We start from the raw sequence: 24,774 nt of genomic DNA on the forward strand, positions 1-24,774 counted from the left end.
ACCAATCTCCAAACTCGATCTAAGTTTGACAATAATATTGCGATGTACCAAGTTTGGATCAAATCGGATATTTCCTTCGAGAGTTATCGTGCGCACCAGCCAGACTGACAGACGGACGGACATCGCTAGATGTTCTTGCAGTTCTGGAACAGAGTAAATGATTGCAAAGCAAACAACATCATCTAACTGCTAATTAGAACATGATATTAGAGCCTGAACCGTATTATCGATTGTACAGACTATCAATGATATTGATGAAAGAAGGAGAATATCGATAGTTCCATCGAATGTTTGCCAGCTCTAGGACAGCAAAGCAATTTTCGTCGTCAGTCATCATTTTCTTCGTAAACTTATTAACTAATTTGTTTTTTGTACAGAATTTCTTTTGATTATTTCCAACATTTTAGTTTTTGTATTTTGTAAAAAGAAAGCTTTAAGCTACAAATAAAGCAAGGATACAATAAAATACTGAAAATCGAACGCATTTCGTACGGAAAAAAGCAAATCGAAAAAAGAAACGTGTACAGTGAAGAGGAACGAACGACAACGACAAGTAGTACAAGAAATCAAGTGGCAGTCCATGCAAAAAAATAGTACTGTTCCAATTCGATTTCTGAGTGTGAAGATATTTTATAGTGACTGAATTGTCTCCTATTTTGAAAATAGCTGCGCTTGTAAAGAAGCTATAGCAACGACCACCAGCAAAAAATTAAATTCCATAACACACCAGCAGCAGGAAACAAAAAAACCAAATAAGAATCAAGCTAAAACAAAATGGTTGATAAATTTATAAATATGTGGAAAGTACGCGAATTGGCGGATAAAGTGTAAGTGAACTTGAATGGTTATAAGTTGCACTAAGCTTAATCAATTAAATGGGTGTGGGGGAAAGGGGCTTGATGAGAGTCTATTTGAAGAGCATGATGACTATGCCGATGAGGGTGTCATTATCGCCCAACAAGATTTTCATAGATTCACTTGTTTTGTGGTAAATCAAATTAACAAATATATGTCATAAATCTGGTCAAGGTAATGTCGATAGAGAGAATGAGATGACGGAGGTGATGGTGGCAACAAAATCAATTGCGGATACATAAATAGCCAACAGACGTTGATATACACAAACTAAAGAAAGCAATCTTCTTGAATGGCTCAAAAGTTTGTTGATTCACTCCTTACTAAATGATAGCACCGAAGACAACAGCCTTTGAGACATTATCTACACAATATTTTAATGTTTGTGTGTGTGTACACTACATTCGCTTCTGCGATATTTTTGAAAATGGAAAAACAAGACAAGATTTAAAAAGACAAGCTTTATTTTAAGCTTGGCTCGTCACTTCTATCTATGTAGCGCATGTAGTCTAGCTGGCTAGCTGGTTGACTAGCTAGTTCTCTGTTTGTCAAGCATTGTTCTTGTATTTGCTATATTCGTGTTTTTGTTATGGCAAAGGCAACAACAAATGTAGCTACACTTGCGTACTGGTTTTACTTACTTCTCCCCTGGCTCCCCTTTGACTAGCATTTGCACCTTATGCACAAGCCCTCCCTGTTGGCACTTCCATCGAAGTGTTGTTACTTTTATTTGTTTTTATTTGGTATGTTCGTATGGTATAGCGATTGTACATACTTTTTTATTTGTTTTGTACTTGAATGTGTCGAATGCGTTTTTTCTGTTATCTTAAAACATTTTATTGTCTAATGATATTGTTGCTTAGCCCGGCCAGCAAGTATACCACGACATAACACGTAAGCCACTATCACTATTATTTTTTAGTTCTCCCCCTTCCAATCTTCGACTAAGTTGAGGAACATTGTCTTCCTTATATGTACATTTAAATGTATGTTTGTTTAACCACCTGTTTTTTCAATTTGTTCCATATTTAGATGACACTTTCCCTAGAGTAGGTAGGCAGCCGTACATCAAATGGTTACGCTGTTAATTTTTCATTGCAAATATTTTACGGGCGATTAAAGAAGATTAATTGTTTTGTAATAGGATATTTGTTTACTCACGGGGTAGTAGTACAAACAAGCTGTATAAAAGGACATAGACTGCCAAAGGATAGGTGATTACTTAAATACTTTGTTTATTTTATTATTGATGTTGTTTGTACTGTATGGAAGACTTTAATATGTATTATTTGATGACGTATTGCGTTTATTTACGCTATATAAGTAAAGCTTACAACTTTTTTCAGTATTTAGGACATATATCTTAAATTTGCAATGAATTATTTTTGGTCGCGTTTTTGTCTTTTTGTTATGTTGTGCTCTGCTCCTGCTTCAAAATTCGGCTACTTAAATGGACTGTAACCAGCGGCCTTCTGGAGCGACTGAGGTAGTTTTGGCCGGGCAATTGAGAATGTGCTGCGTATTGTGCGGGCCTGAACGTTGTTCTTTAGTTACAAGGGAGGGGGAGTTTTACTCCGAGGACGACATTCATGGTATTGATGACATATCTGATGAATGAATGCCTTTAAGACCTGCCTGATAGGCTTCTTGATCCAGATGCTCTCTCTTGTAGCGTTGAACCTCCCTCTCTAGATAATGAATGCCCTACCTGGGTATATTATCCACCTTATGATGGTTTGGATGACTCCCACAATAACAGCCAAGCAGATACTGCAACGATATTAGCAGTATTACAAATGTCTCTTAATCGATTAATCATTGTATACCTCTGTATTCTGAATGAAGATATAATAAAAAATAACATTTTTTCCTATGTAATTTCATAAATATTATTTTATTTTTACAATTTGTATTATTCAAACCATGTCAAACTAATTTTTTGGTGTTGAATAAACGCCAACATTTCTTATTTTTTTCAACAACTATTCGAAATCAAAAACTATAATACAATAAGTGTTCGTAATAAACAAAATAAGCAAACATTCGTTAAAAAAACCTAATAATGTTAATTGCCTTTCTACATTTCCACACACATACAAACTACTTGGCTTGTTTTATCAGTTACGAGAAAATTGAAAAAAAAAAAAAAAAAAACGAAACACAAAATGTGATAAACTTTTTTATTTTTTTCCACTCAAATTGTTCCTAGAAACCTCGGCTATCTTCATTCAAAAGCATACGCTATAAATCAAATGCACCGTGCGATGTCGACGAGCATTCGATCTAAAAATAAATTCAAATCAAGCTGAAGTAGAAGAGAGAACGGCCGGCTGTCATATATTTTTAATCGAAAATTTCAAATTTTTATTACAAAATAATACTCTCTCTTTTTTATAGAAATTAAAAATTAATGCTTTGGTATTTATTATAATTTTTTTTCTGTTTTTAAACCAATACCACATTAAAATGCTTTTAATGACAGAAACTTCAATGTCGGAAATAAACCGTGTATTTATTTCCGTCACGCTACCTACCAATAACTTTGAACAGAAGAGGGGAAAGAGTTTTTTATATTAAAAAATGCATTCCCTTTTGTGTGGGAAATAAGGTGGAATTCAAGGGAAAGGTAGTGGTAGTTGTTGTTTTTTTATTTTGTTTGTATCTTTACCATGCTATTCTGACACACATTTCAAGTTATATTCGTCTGTATGTATATGAATAATAAATTAATGATTTTAATTAGCTGCTGTCGCTGGTGATGATGTGACGTTTTATTGTGGCACCATGTCACCCCTTACGTGTGCTGCAATCAAAAAAACAAACAAGTTAAAAAATAAACGGTTTTTATTTTTTTTACGATTGACTTGTTGATGGTATGGAAGAATATTTTATCAGATTTTGTCCTTTGAAGAAAATATAAACTATAATTCGAATTACCCGTAGGTACGTTTCTATAAATAAGCCTAATGTATAAATATATCGCTGGATAAATTATTTGATAGATCAGAAAGTGTTGCAACATAACTGGCACGATACAAATCTGAGTCGCAAGTCAAGAAGGGTGTCGAACTATTGAAAATTTCGTTCGTCTGTTTGATGGCCACGAAAGCGGTAAAACGCGTTATAAATATATCTTCTCTCTGCTGAAACTTCTAATTTTATTGAATGTTAGGATAATGTCATCAGTTTACATCCAAAGTAATAAAACGGTAATAAAAATCAATTCCTATAAAGTTTTATTTAGTTAAAACAAATCATCATCGTTAATAAGGTTTGGATTCAGAGGGTTGGTTGAGCTTTGAATTACATATTTCATAACAATTCAGGGTCGCAATAACAATCAAGCTCTTTGAATTTTTTCTAAAACAAAATATAGTAAACATATATAATTGCTTTTATATTTTATTAGAATTCAAATCCTGTAATTTGCAAAAAAACGAAAAATTAAAAAAAAAAATGCTGGTACAAAATTTGATGTTTGAATAAAACACTCAAACTATACTATAAAACTATTTTCCACATACATTCGCATATTGACCGATTTGAGGTAATTTAATTGTTTCATCTGATTATACTGTCGGAATCTAAGAATGTCCATAAGCCATTTTAAACCTTCTTAACCCATTTTAGAGTAGATTCATTCTCAATTGGAACATATCATCTACTCAAGTATTTAAAAGAAAACAGAGCCATTAAACCTCCCTCTTTCCCATTTTAGCTATTAAGGTAAATCACAATTTGTATTCTGTTCCTTTTCTTATAGCACAAATGTTGTTATGAATTATACGGAAATCGAAGGCAAAGTACGTGAAGCGACCAATGATGATCCCTGGGGCCCCACGGGCCCTCTGATGCAGGAATTAGCTCACGCCACATTTTCATACGAAACATTTCCAGAAGTAATGTCCATGTTATGGAAACGTATGTTGCAAGACAATAAAACCAATTGGAGACGAACTTATAAGGTGAGTCTTTTAAAAAATATTTTTGAAAATGATCTCTAATATTTATCGGTCATTTACAGAGCTTATTACTATTAAACTATCTCGTGCGCAATGGTTCAGAGCGGGTTGTAACATCGTCACGAGAACATATTTACGATTTACGTTCCTTGGAAAATTACACTTTCACAGATGAGGGTGGCAAAGATCAGGGTATTAATGTTAGGCATAAGGTAGGTTTAACACAGCATTTTCTGAATACAAGATGCGATTTAATTGGCTTTATTTTGTTTTTAGGTTAGAGAACTAATAGACTTTATACAGGATGATGATCGTTTACGCGAAGAACGTAAAAAAGCTAAAAAGAATAAGGACAAATACATTGGCATGAGTAGTGACGTTATGGGCATGCGTAGCGGTGGATATGGTGGTGGCGGTGGCTTCAGTGATGGGGGCTGGAGAACTTCACGTTCGGATCACGGTGATAATTGGTGTAAGTAGAATATTCCAAATGCAGTCTGCTGGTCCACAACTTAAATAAATATCTTCATTTTTTCAGATTCTGATTCACGTGGTGATCGCTATGAAGATGATGATGTCCAATATGAAGGTGAAAAAGAGTTTTCAGATAGTGACTCACCTAGTCCAAGGTATATTATTTATTTACATAATAGGTATAAAATGTTGTTATATCAAAACTCCACTTTTCCAGACGAAGCTATCGTTACAATGATCGTGCCAGTCCTGCAGATATTGCTACTGAAACAAAACCACCAGGTAACATTAGTATGAATATACGTCCTGCCAAGTCATCGTCTTCTAATGCACCCACAACAGTGGGACCTGTTACAAAACAACCACAAAATAAGACGACACCGGCTGTTGGTGGCACAAAGAAAATTGACATGGGAGCTGCTGCCAATTTCGGCAAAACAGCCGGCATTCATTCGCCCACTCATCGCGATACGCCAGCCGAAAGCAATAATGACGATTTAATTGGTTATTCACCCATTAATAATAACATTAGCTTGGGCATATCAGATTTGGAAAGCAATAGCACCATCACCGCAAACAATAATAACTTATCAAACCTATTTCCAACATGTTCGCCGAAAAGTGAAAAAACCCTTAACTGTGCTGCAGTTATAGGTGATGATTTGGATGATTTCAATCCCAGAGCTGCCGAGCAACAACAACACTCAGAATTTGGTGATTTTGCTTCAGCATTCGGTGGTAATGGTGCTGAACCTCCCTCAACGGCTTTAGCGACCGCAGCATCCTCTAGTATTGGCGGAAATGATGATTTTGCTGATTTCTCTGCATTCCAAGGTAGTACAACTACTGCAACAACAAACACCATACCTGGTGGCTTGGAAGGCAACCTTCTAACCACTGCAACTCCAGCCAATGATGCATTTGATCTATTTAATGCAACAACCACGGCGAATTCAAATCATACAACCAGCATGAGTGCTGCTACAACAGCAACAGATCTACTAGCGGGTCTAGGAGATCTATCAATACACCAAAGTATGCCAATGGGTAAGTTATCTTATCGTTTTGTGAAATTAATAATATCTAGTTTTAATTTGTACAAACTATTTTTGTACAAACACTATAAAGTGTAATTTGTACAAACACTATAAAGTGTTAAATATTGTATATTGCATTTTGTGCCATTTCGTTAGGTAATAATTGGATTGCTGGTCGCTTTTATTTAGTGCATGTCTTACGAAATTATTAAACATAAAAAACTCAAATAGGTTGCCAACTAAAATTATGTACTAAATAATTTGCTAATCGATCGTTGAACCAATTATTTCCTATTCTAGATATAAGTAAACTATACAGATTTTCAAAAACTTCTTAATGGATAAACATCAGCTTTAATAGATGTATAGTCTTTTTCCCATACGAAAATAACTTTCTAAGTTTTAATTTTTATTCCCTTATTATTGTGGGATATGTTGGGAAATAGTATTTAAGAACCAAGTTATTGAGCTCAGAAATGCTGCCTGGAGTTCAAGTAGAGAGTAAAACTCGTTCGATTTTCTCTTTCGAGTAGAAAAAATAAATCGAGCATACTTATTTTTTGATGACACTCGAATAAAATCGAGTATCTTCTTTCAGTTGTTGTCATGCCGTTGTTTTATTTTTAAGTACATATTTGCATTTTCTCAACCAACAGCTGCAAACGAAACAAATATAGGACATAGTCGCTAACGTATACTAACAATCCACCAATAACAAAGCCTGGGCCCAAATTCTTTCATTTATTAACTTTTATTTATTTTATTTTCAATTAATACAGTATCCTAGCTCATAGGGCGATGGACGGTTCCAAAAACTACATGATATGTATTTACAACTGGTAAAAATTAAAATGTTGATGAAAACAACTGGTCCATAACTGTAGTAATCGTTGTTTTATAGTTCCATCAGATCTTTTAATTTAATGAAGCCTAAATTTACATGATCAAATTAATTTCTATCGAAATTTTTTCTGTATAAAATGCAAGACTTTGGCCCTAGTTTGCTTATATACTTACGCATGACAGAGTGGGGTCTCGCACAGCTTGAAAATACCCCTGTAGTAAATCCTTATAAGATTGGAAGCTTAAATTTTCCTACTTAACTCTTACCACATACAATTGAAATTCAACCAATGTGAGTCGCATTCGCATCAGCATAGGAATTTTTTGATTTTTCTACTTATAAATGAGAATTATATAGCTATAAATTGTGAGGACAACATTTAGAGTTACTAAAAAACATTTATTTTTTATTGATAGCTTTTAGGAACACCAATGCTCTAACAGAATAGTTATACCTTCAATTAATTGGACTTTCTTTTTATTATAACGTAGTTTCCTCAACTTTGCTTCCCTTCTTTCTAATCTTTTACCTCTTATCCATCCCGAACATATACAAGTTGAGATTTCTCATCTTTATAAAATAGGACTGCGCAGGAGTTCCTCGAATGACGTTTAATTTAAATTAGTCTTTAAGGATAACAAACCTAAAATAACGGACTAAAAAGGTTGCCAAAACATATGTACACTATTTTAAACGAAAAATTAAGCAAACAATTTCCTTTAATAAATTTAATGTAAATTCGCCTGAACATGCGAGATATATACGCAAGAATCAGTTTTGTAAGAATCAGTTTTGTTTATCTGACACTTTTCTAACAATATTTTAATTGAAGAGAAAATGGCGGAAACTGGTTGGAAGGAAACACATTTTCTTCCCAAAACGGAAATATTTTTTTCAAAACGTTGAATTTAAAATTTCAATAGAATTTGAAAATATTTAAAACTATTTTATTTATAATTTTTGAGTTTTGCCCTCTGAAGGCGCAGATCTTATGTTTATTTGTTTGTGTCTCTTTTAAAACGAGTTTATAATTTGAAACAATACATACACATAAAAACTGTATGTATGTTTTATTTAAGAAAAATCATATTCATATGATTTCCATGCCCTACCTTGGAAATTATTGTATTATTCTTGCAGCTATATTGAAAAGAGGTGATCTTAAAATTTAATTTGAAATAATTTTTAAAGCAATAATTTTTCTACTTAAAATGAAGTAGAAGTATTTCGTAGTTTGTTCCAATCAAAGAATAATAATAAACAAATATTTAATGGAAACATGTGCCAATTGGATGCCTTCAATTCTTCCACTTTCAGCGGATGATAATGATGATGGTGGTGAGGATAAGGATGTCGATTGTAATAGCAGTGATATCAAATTCCCCGAAAAACTTAAACGACAACTCCATGATGCTATCAAGGAATTACAAAGCATAGAAAAAGTCCAATCATCTCAGGATGTAAACAAAATCCAAAGAATCATTTTTAATTTGTGGCATGAAGGGGGAGGAGCATTACCAGGATTTGCAACTGCTGAACAAATATGCAATTTGGATAAGGATTTAATGCCATGGTATTTTATTGCGGAAGAAGAATACTCTGATCTACTGCAAGCTATTGGTGGGCTGTTCAACAAAGATTGGCCAAAGAATATGGAATCTAAAGAGCGTTGCATAATGAATTTATTTAAAATTGATTATAATTTTGATTTCATTTACGAGTCCTGGTCGTATGTTATGCAAAGACTAAACGAACTGCCCGAATGTGTAATGGAAATTTTGAAATTTATGTTAGAAGATGAAAACTACATTTCTGTATCATTTCTGCAAGTGTGCAAAGAGAGAGCTAAACTGATGGAAAAATATAAGACGACCATACAATTAGTGCCAGAAACTGAAGTTGAGAGGTTTAATATTAAAGTTAAACAATTTTTACAGTTACTTATTTCCATACCCACCCGCTGTGCTAATCAAATGCAGGGGAAAGTCAATGATATGTTTCTAAAAAAGAATTATTGTCAAAAGTTGTTGCAACATCTTCTGAAATCCATATGGTTTCTAATGCACTGTGAATCTATAGAGGAGAATAATTTCGATTTATACTTTCTGTCCGACTTACTTTCGAGAATAGTTGTTGAATTTTGCAGAGAAAATGACAACGATTCGGTACTGTACCAATTTATGCAAATCATAGACGAATTTTGTAATTTTCCTCAAGGTCAAAAAATAATGCATTCAACATTTCAAAGAATTGAAGATAATATTGCCATATATCGCATTGTATTGTGTATGCTTAAGGGAGATTTAGATACATATAAAATTGTTGGTTCCTGTGCAAAAGATTCACCCAATTGGGAATTTTGTTTTCTACAAAAATTGGCCATCCAAAGAATACCCGAAAGTAACAATTGTCTAATTGGCATGGTCAATTATGTTAACAAACTGGATTTTACTATATTAAGGAAACTATATGAAAATGTACTAAATATATGGTCTAAGCGGTGTAGTTTACAAAAGCTATCACAGAGCGAACATTTGAACTTATCCAAACTTTTGATGTTATGTGGAAAATATTACTGCCATTCGTCAAAAGGATGTGGTGACAATGATGAGGACATAAAACGTTTACTACATGAAGGACTTCGTCACCATTTGGAATGTCCAGATGCCAAAATACGCCATATTGGCATGAAATGTGTAGAAATTCTATTTAATTTAATGTGTGATCCTGAAATTAAGGATGAAGATAGATTGAAATTCGATTATTCCAGCATAATGGGAACCGACATGGAACCAATTCTCAAAGAATTTGATGAATTACTGGAACAAAATCTTAACAATAAAGTTAATAATGAAATTAAAATGGATCATTTGGAAAAAATGTTACAAGGATTTATGATTAATCACACCACCAACAGTGTAAACTATGAAATTCAACCAACAATAATACCGCCAACACCACCACCAGAACCCCAGGATTTGGATATGCCACCGCCAGCAAAGTCTCCAAAAATGGACTTGGACTCCGATGATGATTATGATGAGGATGATTTAAAGCCCTACGACATGTCCAATGATATACCACAAATTATGGAAAAAAGACCGAAATTCCTTTTCGATTTGTTGAAAACTCTTTCGGAAAAATGTGAAAACTTTGAAATTTTTGAATCAGCATTGTCATCTGCCGAATCCCTTATACGTTCTCAACTGCCTAGATCAGATTCACGTTTAGCCTTGGATTTAATGCAAGTTTTCCTAACACTTGATATGCAATACTATTTTGAAAATTTCGAAGAGACCAAATTCAAATGCTGTGTAGCCATATGTAGTGCTCATCCCGCAGAATGTGCCGAATATATATGTCGTCAATTTCACACGGATAACTCTCATTACAGTGTAAGTGCACGCATTGTAATGCTACAAATTGTAGCAGCTACCGCCAAAGAATTATCTGACATACAAAGTGATAGACAGGAGCATTTAGAAACCTCCGAAGAACTTGTCTCTCGTAACAATTCAAATTACATCCGGAAGTTTCAATTTGCGAATGATCAGAAACAACGTTTGGCCAATACGCAGCAGGTGATCAAGAAACGTCTGCGAGAGAAGACTAAACGATATTTCTCACAGAAAACTCAAGCGCAAAGCAAACCAAAAACAAATCGTTTCCATGGGGTGGTGGGTACATTTTTCTTTTGTCTAATACGCGGCGATCGTACCAAACAAATGCTCTACGTCAAATATGACCGCCTGGCTCATGATATTGATACAATGCTCATGGTGAACTTTTTGCACACATTAGCCATTATTGTTATGGCGGCGCAAAACTGCCCTCTACTACCCGCTATGACAAGAGAAATATTCGATATTTGTTCATTTGTCAGATTTAGTCCAGAGGCGCGTATTCGCCAATCGTGCCTGGAGCTATTGGGCGTCACTCTCGTCACCACTCCTGGTTATGTATTGGTGGAGCAGTTTAACGAACGCCTGGTGGATTTGAGATATTGGTTAGAGGATTTTGTTAAATCTCCCCTAGTGGGTGGTGAAACCTCCGAGGATTGCCGGGAAATTGCCACACAGATCTTAAATACATGCTATAAAATTATGAATCCTCAAATTGATGATAATTAATATTCTTACATAGTTCTAAGATCATGTCATCTTGAATATGAATTTTATTCACTATATCAATTAAAATATTTCTTCATAAATTATATTAATTATTTTTTCTTTTTGGTTTATATTAAATTTAGTTATTAAATTTTTGAAATTAAATTTCAATAATAAAGAATTTGATGCTTAAGAAACATATCAAAATATGTCTTGAAATATCTTGGCTAAAGGTAAGGATCAATGTAGATTTTTTAAAGAAAATTAAAGGTAATTTTATGAATTTTGGAGGATTTAAATCTTTAATGCAATCACGATATAAAAGATTAAGGGACGTACTGTATTTTCTTTTAAATAAATTGGGTCCGTAATGTCTTTAAACAACAACAACAACTCCTTCAATGCAATAGTATAAATCTTTTTCAGACCTGCCTAATAGGCTTCTTAATCTAGAGGCTCATGGTAGAAAAATACAGGTAACAGCAAATGTTGTTGTACAACAATCGTAACAACAACCACATACAAATTTGTTTTTGTACGTAATACAAGTGTCAGAGTTATATGTCCGAAAATGTAAACAAAATAATTTATTTTCAATAAATTATTTTAATTTCAAAAATATACATTTTTGGAACTTGGATTATTACATTTAAAATGCAGAAGAATAGTTCCTCAATTATTTAGTTTGAATGCTTTCATACCATTCCCCTGAATGTACAGTTGTTAGCTGTATGTCCTAATCTCTCAACACTTCTAGCAATCGCTAGAAAATCGTGAAAAAAACAACATCCCTTTCAAATTCTACATTTTGCAATTTTAGAAAACATTAAATATACGTCTATGTTGCTTAACATAACATCTTATTTGGCCTTTTGTTAAGCACAACGGCGATTTTTTCTATGATTATAAGCCAAAAAATGTTCACATTGCCCTGCAGTACACATTGTATATCAAGAAATGGAATTAAATCACAAAACGTCGTATTGAGCTTGACACTAGTATTACTATAGAGTCAAATCGGTTGGGACTTGCTGCTACCTGTGATAATTATACCATGCTAGAGGCTTAAAATTGCTGTAGCATGTGAGCCCATGATGTTGGGATGGTTTGTGGTTGGATTATATGTACCTCGCTGTGCTGATTCTTTTAAAGACTTCAGACTGCATTTAGGTATATTTAGAAACATGTAGAACTCTACGACAAACTTCTTTTTTAGTCTCTCGGAGATGCAGGGCATTCTGCCGGGAAACTTTCTGATTTTTCCACTTCTAATGGCGTAATTTTTCTGGAAATATGATTCTTCAGATTTTAACCTACGTAGATATGCATCTAGGACATAACCGCCTTGAACTATTTGCGCGCTAAGCCAGAGCACTGAAGGGGATCTGACTTAGTTTCCTATCTATATGACGTTCCTGACGCCAATAAGAACACTCTTTTTCCTTTGCTTCAGAAAGACAAAATGTACCTAGAATTCAATCCATAGTTGGGAGTTAGCCTGTATTTTTATATATTTTTCTCGAAAAATTGCCTTTAGTTGCACGCCTTAATTAGATTTATGTTTAAAAATCTATGAATCAAATAGAGATTGTTCCATTTTAGGTAATTTGCCTTTAGGTCATATAATGTAATCTTTTATATCCTTAATAAAAATCCATCGACGGAATACTTATGGCATAATTGTGCATTTGTATATATGCGATGTATTTGAAGAACATCCTTAACTTATAAGGGATGTACCATTAAAAAAATAAAACATAAATCTTGAGAATTTAATTTATTATAACTTTATAATTTTTGTAAATAATATTGACTATATCCATTTGTTTTCCAAAATGTACATATTATATTTCTGTTTGATTAACTACGTTCTTATTATTATACCATAACTATATAGCTTATTTGTTGATTCAGTCCAAAATTGTACATTAAATTTTATTATTCGTTTTTTTCTGTATTTAATTTATTTTATTGTTTTTAATAAAAAAAAAACAAATTGTTTAACTCAAAAGCTTTTCTCAACATACCGGGAATAGTACCACCGCGGACCCATTAGGTAAACTCTTCAACAACCAGCATATACCTTGCGTCACATATAGCACTAAATTCCTGAGTAAAAATCAGCACGAAATGCAACTTTCTGCTTTTCACAATAACTAAAAGATATGGAGGAATTCTATTTACTAAAATAGCACATAAGAAAAGGTACCACTATTTTCCCCTCACCAAACCCTTGTGTTTTTTTCCTACAATAACGTTTTTGTGTGTATGACTACGACACCACCGTATTCACTTTTCAGAAAAATCTAAAACAGAAGAAATGTGTATATTGTTCACCGCTTTTTATTATAAATACACACACATATCTGCAATTTTATAAAAATGCTACAAATCTTTGAATTATTCTTGCTATTATCCTATCTGCTATACCTTCCAAACATGCTGATACATTATTTATTCCAATTTTTATTAATGATAAAATATTGTTGTCAATATAGTTTTATGTTCTTGTAATCCTTCACATAAGTATTCTTTTTATATTCCTTTTAATTTTTAAGCATTTTCATTATTTGATTAATTTTTTTTATTTTTATAAAATTGTTTTTAATGATTTTATTTAATTTACCCTCCTTTCAGACAATATACTTCCACCAATTGCCAATGCTGGCAACAATCTTTTACAACCAGTCAGTGCTAACAATAATACACAACAGCAAACATCAACAGGAACTGCCTCTTCTAGTGCCGTGACCGGCACAACACCCAATCCAGCAGTCCAGGTCGGTTCCACCTGGTCGGACAACTTGAAAGCTGGCGATTTGAAAATTGATTTAGACAATTTACTTGCTAGTAAAACAAATAAATCAAATGCTCCGGCACCCTCAATGAATGCTCTCAAAGTGCAAAATCCTAATATGCCACAAATAAACCCAATCCAACAGCAGACACCACTGGCAATACAAACCACTACTCCGGTAATGGGCAATTTTGCTGCATTTGGGGTACAAACACCGGGTATCTCACCAGGAGTGGTGGGTGGCGTTGGTAGCGGTCCAGTATTTTTTAATAAAACAGCAACAACATCACCGAACATTCCGTCATCACAACCATTTGCGAATTTTAATCAAATGAATAACCTGATGCAACCAGCAACTCAACAATTTCCACAAAAAATGGGATTTATTAGCAATAACAATAACAACCTAAACAACAACAACAATAATATTAATAGTAATAACAACAATAACAATATACAATCTTTTGATTTCTTTCAATGATATCTAATGGCATAAATCACATTTTTGTTTTTTTCTTCCATTAGGTTTACTTCTAAATTTTTGTGTTTACTCTCAAATGACTGAAGACGCGTAATCAAAGATTTCAAAAGGAAGAAAAATATTTTAAATGTAAATGGTATTTGCTTCTAGTCGAAAGCTCTGTAACCGATTTCAGTTGTTTGAGGCCTAATTTAGAACAGTTTCCACCTCTTTCATCCTAACTTAATTGGTAGTATTGTTTTTAGCTATTTTAAACATAGCATTTATTGGCAATAATTTGTTAACGTCCCCATGTTACTAAACCACAAACTGCTACTCTGTTTCTTTCTATTTTTGTTTATTTAGCAAATATACACATTTCTTTTTTAAACAAATTGTATTATTAATAATGTTGGATTATTATTGAATTGTAATTGTAGTAGATACATAAAGAAAAGGTTATACATAAATGATATTTGTTTTCAAAAATTATAATCACAATTTATGTTTTTTTTTCTCCATTCCAATTTTTACTATATCCTTTGTATTTTTGTTAAGATAATGTCAACAGAAACGTACCATATAAGACTTGTTTTCAAATTATATACATATACACAGATCCATACACTATATTGTATATTTCAAGTAGTTGTAATATTATTTGAAGAAAACGTATAGAAATGAATAGAAAAACACACAAATGACCTTTTCTTGGGTACGCCAGAAGTAAGGAATGATTGGTTGGTTTTCAATATAATTTAAAACTAGAGTATGAGACATGTCATAAATTCCAATCGGAATGGAAAGCAATTCCGTAATTTAAAATAAATCGTTTTTGCTTTAGCCTTTTCAGATTCCGATCGATTTGGTGAATTACGGAAATATTATTATTCAGTGTTAATATGGCAACATTAGAGGAACGATATGAATCAAAACAAACCATATGATTAGAAATCACTATAGAAGTCGAAATTGTGAAAAATATTCTGTCTAAAAGAATTTTTTTTTTTTGTGCGAAAAGAATTTAGATGTTGTTAATTTTTACACAATGTCCGTAGTTTCAATTGTTTATGAGATTGCAAAATAATGAATGCAATACTGAAAAAATTCTCCTAAGCAATTTAAGAGATGCTTCGGATCCCTTGTCATACCCCAGTGTAGTGTGAGCATTCCTTTGCTTCAATTTATCATTCGTAAGGGCAGATTGTCTATATTCCACAAATTAATAATTTTTGTTTGGGGAAAAATGGCTTTCAAGAAAAAATGTTGCGGCAACACTTTGTTGATAATTGCCTTCGTCAATTAGAAAACAAATTAAATTTGGAAATTATTTTAAATAAAAGGATAAAAGCATAAAATAGCATTTTTAATATTTTAAAGTGTTGAAAAGATACAAGATTCCATAAAAACGCAACTCCATTAGCAAAAAGAAAACTTGTTTCATTCTAAAAAAAAAAATTGTTTTTCGTTTTCTGAAGAAGCTAAATGCGGAATTAATACCACTTTCGTTTGAAATTGGTTTCTGTGACATGCCTCCATATTTTTATGAGTACGAAATGTGCTGTATATTGATTATTTTTTTAGGATTATAAGAATACCATATTTCTCAAATTATAAGTCAGTAGTACTTCAAATGAATGAATGAAAAATGAATTTTCTAAAAGAGCATTACCTCTTGAGTACGCTTGAATTTTTCATGAATCTACTGGTTTTTTCAAGGTGAGAGAAATGAAATTTCGTAGTTTATCTCCATTGCTCGAGTAGTATAGCATACATTGTTGTTTTGTAACAACTACTCCACTCGGAGACCTGTTGATCCATTGTGTTCATACTAATCTTAAGAAAATGGAAAGGGGGAAACAAAAAAATAATTCATGATGCATGAAGAAGTTAACGTGCTGTCTTTAGCCACATTAGTCTTTTGGTTAACTGAAGAATGACTGCTGATTCAGTGTCGGAGAATGAAAACAGGTCATGTAGAATGTTTCACACCAAAGAGAGTTGGACAGTGGCAGTGTAGGTACTCGACCGTTTCAGACTCTTGGAGGAGCCTATAGCAATCGGTGTCGACATCACCCCATGTACCTTATTTTACAGTGACCTGTAATTATTCTTACAAGTTTTAGGGCTTCGCCATTGAGATGAACGACCTTAATCTCTTACGGCCTATATAACATTTTATATCACTAGAATGTAATCGTGCAAAACCCATTCATGTTGATATACAAAATCGGGAGAATATGGCTTATCTTGATGACGCAATTGTAGTTTAAAATAACACTCTAGATTTCTGGGCGAGTTCGTGTTGAAAAAATCATCAATTTGATCAATTCAAATGAAAAAAAGATGAAAACCATTGGATAGATTACAATTTTTTTTTGTTCAGAGACTCAAATGAAGTTTTATTTTGAATATTTTTTCTTTTTTTTGTGTAGAATATTTTTTTTTTATTTCTGTTCATCTAAGAAATGGATTTCATATTATTTATACGCATCATCCTCTAAAAGAAATACTGCCGATGAAGGCGCACGAAATCTCTAGAAGTGAGTATCTGATTTGTTCCAAAGTTGGTATATCGTAATACTATTGTCAAAATCCTCCTCCTCAAACTCCACCAGTACCTCCACTACTAAGGGGTCAACATTTTGAGTAAACTTGAAACTCATTAAACGCGAAATGGGCATCTGATTATTTTCAAACTCGGCACAACTCGATATTTTTATCAACACAAGATAAGGTGTGAAGATGGAATATATCGGTCCACTCCGTCTTGTGCCTCCCCTACAAAGGGTCAAAATTTGGAATTACCATGAAGTTAATAAAACGCGAAATTAGCTTCCGATTACTTTCAAACTAGGGACATCCCAATATTTTTATCAACAGAAGATCTGGTGTGAGTTGGAAAATATTGGTCCACCCCATCTGATGCCTTTCCCCCTAAGTATTTACAATTTTGAATAACCAAAATTATCATAAAATGCGAACAAAGCATTTGATTCTTTCTGAAAACATTCCAATATTTCTACTAACACAGGAACTGGTGTGAAGATGATAGATATCGGCTCAAAACCTTGTGGTACGTCTTCCAGAACGGGTCACAATTTCCAATATTTATATCTCTCATAACTTGCGAAACAAGTCAGCGATTCTTTTCCAACTTGGTATATGTACATTCTTTTCTCAACCAAACATTTGTTATAAATATGGAATTTATCGGCCCACTCCTTCTCGTACCTCCCCCACACAAGGTTAAAGCTTTGATGAATTATTCGCAAAAAATTTAAAACATATATTAGATTTTCTTAAAATTTGGCACATCCCAATATCTTTATGAGTATTAGATGAAGTGGGATTCCTTGGGCCCGTCCATCTGCTACCTTTCGCACATTCCAACATTTTTAAAAAATTTCACATACAAATGAAGAAGTGTAGAAGGAATTGTATATTTATATTAGTCTCAGGTCAGATACGAAATAAAGAATATTGGCCCACTTATTCAGAGTCAGTTTGAATAATTATAACGCACCTCGAAGTATATTTAAATTTTCATATCTTTCCTTTATAAGGTATTGCTACAGACGATTTAGAATGTGCCAATTAAAAAAAAATCGATGTAATGCATAAATCAATCTAATGACTTTAAATTTTGATGTTGACTTTGTATCATCCTTAAACTATGCAATGGAAAATGAAAAAAGTCGACTTCCATCCATTCTTTGTGGTACATTGTCTAACTTCTTTTAAAGTAGTTTGATGATAACACAGTACTTAGAATTCAATGAAATTTAATCATTTAAAATTGATGTTTTGCTTCCTTTCAATATATATTTTCTAAGATCTATGTTATAAAACAAATGCTAGTCTGAAGAGGAAATCATTAAATCATCGAATTATTCAAAATTGTTATATTAAGTTGATTTTTTAACTTAATATCGTCAAAAGGAACAACAAGTCTTGTAGCGCAACGCCTTCTGAAAAGGAGTTAATGTTGTTCAAATTTTTCATGGGGACGAAACTATTATTCTGCTTGCGGGAAAACCGTTAAGACTTCCTCAACCTTTTCAACATAGAACAAAGCGTACGCAACTGGAATTTATGACACGAGTTCTTTTCTTTAGCTTTTAAAAAATCGATATTAAAAATTATCGGTAATCCACATGTTTAACAAAGACAAAGACCACATTCTTCATGAACATCAGTTTAATCTTTGAAAAAGTGTAATTTATTCCATCAGATACAGACTCAAATCCGTACTTTAATAATTCACGTTTTTTTTTTTCAAAATTCAATATTTTACTCTCTTTAGAATTTTTCGAATGTATAAATTCTTTTTGCCAACATACTGTGTGCAACACACAAACTAATTATACATATACGATTTCAATCAAAAGAAATAATTAGATTTTTAACTAAATAAATTATATTAATATATTTAAAACATAATAACTATAATAATATAGTCATTTGTAACTAAGACAGGTAGAATAACATATAACTTGATACATTTCAATTATAATTTATAAATATGTTTTTGTGTGTAAAATAAAAGGTTGTAAATGTGTTTAAAGATGAGAAACAAAATTATTATGAAATAGTTAAACAAATACTGTAGTTTGACTAAATTTTAGTAAATAAAATATTTACATGTGAAAGAAAGATAATTAAGATTAAATGAATTTAAATTGAAAAACATATATAATTTACAATCTATATAAATAAAATATGTAGATGGTAAGAAATTTGAATTAAAAAATAGTTTTTTTCGAAAAAGAAATGTGGACAGCTTTAAATATCCACGGGCTGGGAACAATTCTGTTAAAGTATATTACTACTTAAAGAAGATATCACTGCTTCATGTTCGGTCTCGAATAATGTCAATTCAGGTTCTGTGTCTTTCACAACAACTGACTAATAGTAACATATAAAAGTATGCAATCATCTTAAAATGCTAAATCTGCAGATGTTTTTGGCTTTTTGTATATATTGACCTTAATTTTGATGATGATGACGGAATTTCAAAAACAAATTCAAATCATGAAAACTAATACTTTTGTACTCAATGTCAAATTAAACTTCTTCCTTCTGTACTTCCACAAAGCATCACATTGTATTTATATTCGTTAGGCTATATCACAACAAAACGATATGTTTTTAGTTTTGGCGCAATTACGCTCGTCTAAACTTTCAACGTATTGGGAACGAATTGAATATGTGAGTAACATCTTTAATTGTGATGCCAAATCTACCCCAGAAAATATTTGGCTTCAGCTCGCGAAAATAGCCGAAGTTTAAAACCTGGAGCTATAACCAAATTAGCTAAAATTAAAGAAACCATGTAAAGCGGCTACAACAACAATCGAATCGCTTCGAAATTGTCAACACAATCCATTCTATAAATTTTACTTTATGGGCAAACCAAGGACGTCATTTGGGCACTAGTTCATATTTCAATAAGAAACCCACGCTCACTACAAAGTTACAGAAAAGCAAATACATTTTTTAACGCTAAGTGAATATTTTCTGAACATCCAATTATAGGTAAAAATTATTAGTCTTCTAATGTAGTAATTTAATTTTTCATTAAAAACTCGTACTTGTATAGATTTTTATAAGAAAAATAATTTCTTTATTTTATTTCATATCATAGGCTATAGCATAATTTGTAAAACCAACATATACATCTATACAAATCAATAGAAATACATATATGTTTTGAAAAAGTCTAGTATCGGTATAGTGGATGTGGCGAGGAAAGGAAATGATAAAAAAGAAAACTCCTTAATAAGCTTACATCTATATAAAAATTAAAAAAAGAACAGAAATGCTACAAAAATAATTTATTCATTATCTTTGTTTTTGTTCTTCTTCTTTTTCTTCTTCTTTTTGGGTTCACCATCACCGCCATTTTCGGCGGCTGGCTCTTCTGCAGCAGCTTCTTCAGCACCACCATTTGCTTCAGCAGCAACTCCATTTCCATTAACCGCTTCTTCCTCTAGTTTACGCTTCTTCTTTTTGTTTTTCTTCTTCTGTGATTGATTCTCATCAGTTATTTTTAAGGGTGCTTCAATGGCAGCTAAACCAATAGCCTCTTTCATTACTTCAATATTTTTGCGTGGAACTTCACCAGATTCATAGAATTTCAAACGTTCTTCAACCTGTTGTTTCAATGTTTCACCAAACACAGCTGTGGGTTGTTCCAAGAAACAATCGATACGTGAAGCAATTGAACATTTATTGGCCAAGAAACGTGAAATACGTCCTTTGTTTTTCAAACCGGCACGACCAATAAATGAAGAATGATATAGTAGACCATATTTGGGTGTGTTAGATCGGGTCTTCAAAGCTCTGAACAGGGCCTTTTCAGCACCCAAAATTTGTACTGTAGATGCTGGGTATTTGGCCAAATTGGTCAAGCTACCGGCGTGAGAAATAAGGCGGGCACCAACTTGATCACCAATCAATGATTGTAAATTGGGAGCAACGCATTGCATTTTGTTGTGCAAGTATGTCGAGAGTTTCTTACGATATTCTGATAATTTTACAACTCTCTCGGCGAAAAGTTCAATATTCATTAAATCCACAATGGATATATCCATACCCATGGACATTTTGGCGGCATCAATAATGGCCTGGGCTTTGGCTGAATCCATTACAATTTCCTCCAACTCTTCCAGTTTATCCTGAGTTAAAGTTTTGCGATCTTTAATGAATTTTGCAGCCTTGGCATAAATATAATTGTCGGGTACAATTTTGACCAACTCTGGGAAGTGATAGGAGTACCATTCACGTATACGCATGGAAAATGTATTGACATCTTTATCCAATTGATCCAACAAGGCAATGGATTGGATAATCATGTTATCGGAACGATGGACATTGAACTTCACCTTGGCACGAGAATAACTGTGACCCAAACCAAGTTGGGCAATACCAGCAGATTTATCGGTAAAACCTGAAACGAAAACAAAATCCGTGTGTGAGCAACACATGTAAACTAAAATATGTTTCAAATTACACCTACCTTTAATCAATTTGTGGAAATGGAAGCGAATGCCTCTTAAAATTTCTGGTACAACGCCAAAATGACTGCACTGCACACCAATAGCTTCAGTAATAGCAGCACCCAATTTAGCATCAGCAATGCCCAATTGACACTTCTTTTTCTTTAGCTTGGAAAAGAAATCATCCAAAAAGACTAACAAATCTTGGGGCACAATACCTTCAGAGATGGCGTTTATATTCTCCAAAGCAGCAATGGCTGTTTTGAATGGAGCAAAACCTCCCAATTTTACAATCGAATTGAATTTGGCCAAATCGGTAACCGATGATTCTACTTGAGGTAAAAACATGGACACCTCCTCAAACTCCTTGACGGAGAACAAAGCGTACCCAGCCGCATGCTCATATAAAACGTAAAGCTGAGACTGTAAAATACAAAAACATACAATTGAATCAAAAATTATATCCACTATTTAATTTCGAGGTTATATTTATTTGTTTATAAATATAAATATGCAAACACAAAATGTTTAATCAATTAAAAAAATACAAATATCTATGTAAATCTTACCATATTTTAGACGAAATATGTCCCTTTTTCACTTTAATTTGTAATTTTTATACAAAATACTTTTAATTCAATAAAGAGACCCACACCAGACTTAACACGTGTTGGTATTAGAAGAAAAGTTTGACGTTTGTGTGGTACCTCGTTGTTTTGAAATCGATAAATCGATTGTAGGAATAGACGTTTTAGCTGTTTGACATACTATAATTAAAGCTGGTTTACATAGCCCTGTCAAGTCTCCAGATTTCTTTCGTTATATATTTCTCTTCCATATATGTTAAATTTTAATTAGTTGGTACACACCATGGTACAATGAAGAGAAGGTATGCTATGCTGAAAATTTCACAAGTAAAGAGACCTACCTGTATGGAGTGTAGTGTCAGAATTGCTATAAAAACAAATTCAACTGGTTGCTTAATGTCTACATTTATTTTCAAAACTATGTTCCATATTTTTCTAAAAATTTATTTGTAATACGAATTTTGATTACAAATGAATTTAATTTCTTAACTATTTTTATATAACTAAAAAACAAATTAATGCCATGTTTACGTTAGAACTTTTTGTAGGGTTAACCTACTTTAAGAGGATTTATTTGAAGTAAAAGTAATGGATATGACAATTTAAATCCAAATCCAGTGGGTTAACCCTCATATACATAAACGTACTGTAAGCTGGGAATATCTAAGGCTGGAAATACATAAAGAGCATATTTGGCTGGCTTAAGTCATCGGCTGGCTTCTTCGTAGATGAACAAAGGAGACTAGGGCCAAAATCGAACTAGGTCAACCTAAAACTCCTTTGTTCATCTACGAAGAAGCCAGCCGATGACTTAAGCCAGCCAAATATGCGCTTTATGTATTCCCAGCCTAAAGCCCTTATTTGGCTGAATTAAGTCATCAAATTCTTCGTAGAAGAACAGAGGTTTTAGGTTGACTTAGTTCGATTTTGGCCCTAGGCTCCTTTGTTCATTTCCGAAGAAGCTAGCCAAATAAGCGCTTTATGTATTCCCACCCTTAGTTTGGCATGTTAAGTCAGGCAAATAAAAACACATTAAAATCGATTGGTTTTAGGGCCCTACCTTGATTTCACTGTACCATAGTACATACAGGGATTTTCACATGCAAAATTTCTTCCACGTAAAATTTTCACAACAAGTTGTTTTTCAATAATTAAATATATTTCCTCATTTTTTACGAGTTAAATAGCGCTAATGATGAATAAAATGCCTGCATTTTCTTTTAAAAACACGATTCAAACTGTTTTATCTTTCAATTCTATGGTGAAAATGTTTATTACCTTTAATGCGCGCTCCATAATTTACGTGTCTTCCAATCATTGATTTTGAAAATGTTTTGTTTTTTAAAACAATAAATACATAGACAAAATTGGTAGAAGTCGGACGCACTTAAAATTGTATACAGCTGGTAGTTCTACCTCAACTTTTTATTGTACCATGAAAAAAGTATAGGATGTTATCTTCAATTACACTTCTTCCTTATATCGTTCTCTTAGCCCCAAATTAGATTCAGCAAGCTTTCTAGTGGCTATTTTAATCGATTTCTTTTGAGCTTTTCTCTTGCATTAATTTGTTTCCAGTTATTATCGTTTTTCATTATTACCCTTATTAAAATATTTATTTTAATTTTTTATATTGTGAATTCTGGCCTCAATTCTTGTGAATACGTCAGTTGCTCCATATTTTCTCTTTTTGTTTTTTGCACGACAAATATTAGTTTTTCCTTTAGTTTTTAAGTTGATCATTTTCTTTATTTTTGTTGTGACGCGCGAACATTGAAATGTATCAATACATTTGGTAGAAGAATACAGGTAGATGCATCAACGCTTGGGAACATTGATATGTCAAAAAAATTAATTTTTTTTTCAAATATAAGAAGATTTTTATATTTTTTTATACGACGCCATTCGGAGGTTATTATAATTCTCGTTTTCAACAATTTTTTCGAATTTAAATAATTTTTTATTCAACATTTTCAATTCCAAAATTGGTTTGACAGTTCATTGTCCCAGCAGCTGTGTCGATGCGTCTACATATATTCTTCAACCATGATGGTACTATGAAGACAAGGTAGTCTAAATTTGAAAAAAAAATTGCATGCAAACGGTAGACGTATATACCGTTTGGCTTGAATGTCAGAATTAATATCAAAACAATAAAAAATACACAATTTGTTGCGTTGATTTTGAATATATAATGAAATTAAAGCTCAAAATATTTTTCAAAGTCATGTTCTATATATCTTTAAAGGTTTATTTCGCCACAAAACTGTAGATTTTGTAGATGCATACGTTGCAATAAGCATTTTGAAAACACCCGAATTTGAATATTTTCTGAACATTTTTTAATTATTGAAAAGAATACAGACATATAAACAAATAAAGTTGACATATTAAACCAAGAAAATAAAAAAATTAAAATCATATGGTATCATAGCCCTACCTTGATTTTATAGTAACATGGTATCATGGTAAAATAATTTAGGTAGATGCATCAACTCTTGAGAACAATAATATTTTTCAATTCCAAAATCAGTTTGACAGTTCATTGTCCCAGCAGCTATGTCGATGTGACTACATGTATTCTTCCACCATGCATGGTATACACAAACAAAAATGACAGAATAAAAAAAAAAACTAGGAAAAATGTT

General features: G+C 32.6%; 2 protein-coding genes across 3 annotated transcripts; one reads left to right on the forward strand and one right to left on the reverse strand.

Annotated features, from left to right (window-relative positions):
• Positions 1–290: 290 nt before the first annotated feature.
• Positions 291–15,039, forward strand: LOC101891946 (clathrin interactor 1). Of its 2 annotated transcripts, none has more exons than XM_005187749.4 (7): positions 291–827; positions 4,619–4,820; positions 4,880–5,029; positions 5,094–5,289; positions 5,356–5,446; positions 5,509–6,338; positions 13,919–15,039. In XM_005187749.4, the coding sequence occupies exons 1-7, from the start codon at positions 775–777 to the stop codon at positions 14,557–14,559; spliced, it is 2,163 nt and encodes a 720-aa protein (XP_005187806.2). In that variant the 5' UTR covers positions 291–774; the 3' UTR covers positions 14,560–15,039. The 2 variants fall into 2 exon arrangements, with proteins under 2 accessions (XP_005187806.2, XP_005187805.2); XM_005187748.4 differs by lacking the exon at positions 13,919–15,039 and adding an exon at positions 8,490–11,378.
• Positions 15,040–20,132: 5,093 nt separating this feature from the next.
• LOC101891775 (nucleolar protein 56) lies at positions 20,133–22,264 on the reverse strand. Its single transcript, XM_005187747.4, has 3 exons — positions 22,109–22,264; positions 21,560–21,962; positions 20,133–21,490 (listed from the first exon to the last, which is right to left on the reverse strand). The coding sequence occupies exons 1-3, from the start codon at positions 22,109–22,111 to the stop codon at positions 20,376–20,378; spliced, it is 1,521 nt and encodes a 506-aa protein (XP_005187804.2). The 5' UTR covers positions 22,112–22,264; the 3' UTR covers positions 20,133–20,375.
• Positions 22,265–24,774: the final 2,510 nt, after the last annotated feature.

The sequence above is a fragment of the Musca domestica genome, unplaced genomic scaffold (genome assembly GCF_030504385.1).
Source record: "Musca domestica strain aabys unplaced genomic scaffold, Musca_domestica.polishedcontigs.V.1.1 42, whole genome shotgun sequence".
Lineage (NCBI taxonomy): Eukaryota > Metazoa > Arthropoda > Insecta > Diptera > Muscidae > Musca > Musca domestica.

Coding starts and splice junctions, on each gene's coding strand:
- LOC101891946 (XM_005187748.4), top strand. CDS start 775: ATGGTTGATAAATTTATAAATATGTGGAAAGTACGCGAATTGGCGGAT. Junction 4,821..4,879: donor ATTGGAGACGAACTTATAAG/GTGAGTCTTTTA, acceptor GGTCATTTACAG/AGCTTATTACTATTAAACTA. Junction 5,290..5,355: donor GGATCACGGTGATAATTGGT/GTAAGTAGAATA, acceptor TCATTTTTTCAG/ATTCTGATTCACGTGGTGAT.
- LOC101891775 (XM_005187747.4), bottom strand. Junction 21,491..21,559: donor TTTCCACAAATTGATTAAAG/GTAGGTGTAATT, acceptor TTTTCGTTTCAG/GTTTTACCGATAAATCTGCT.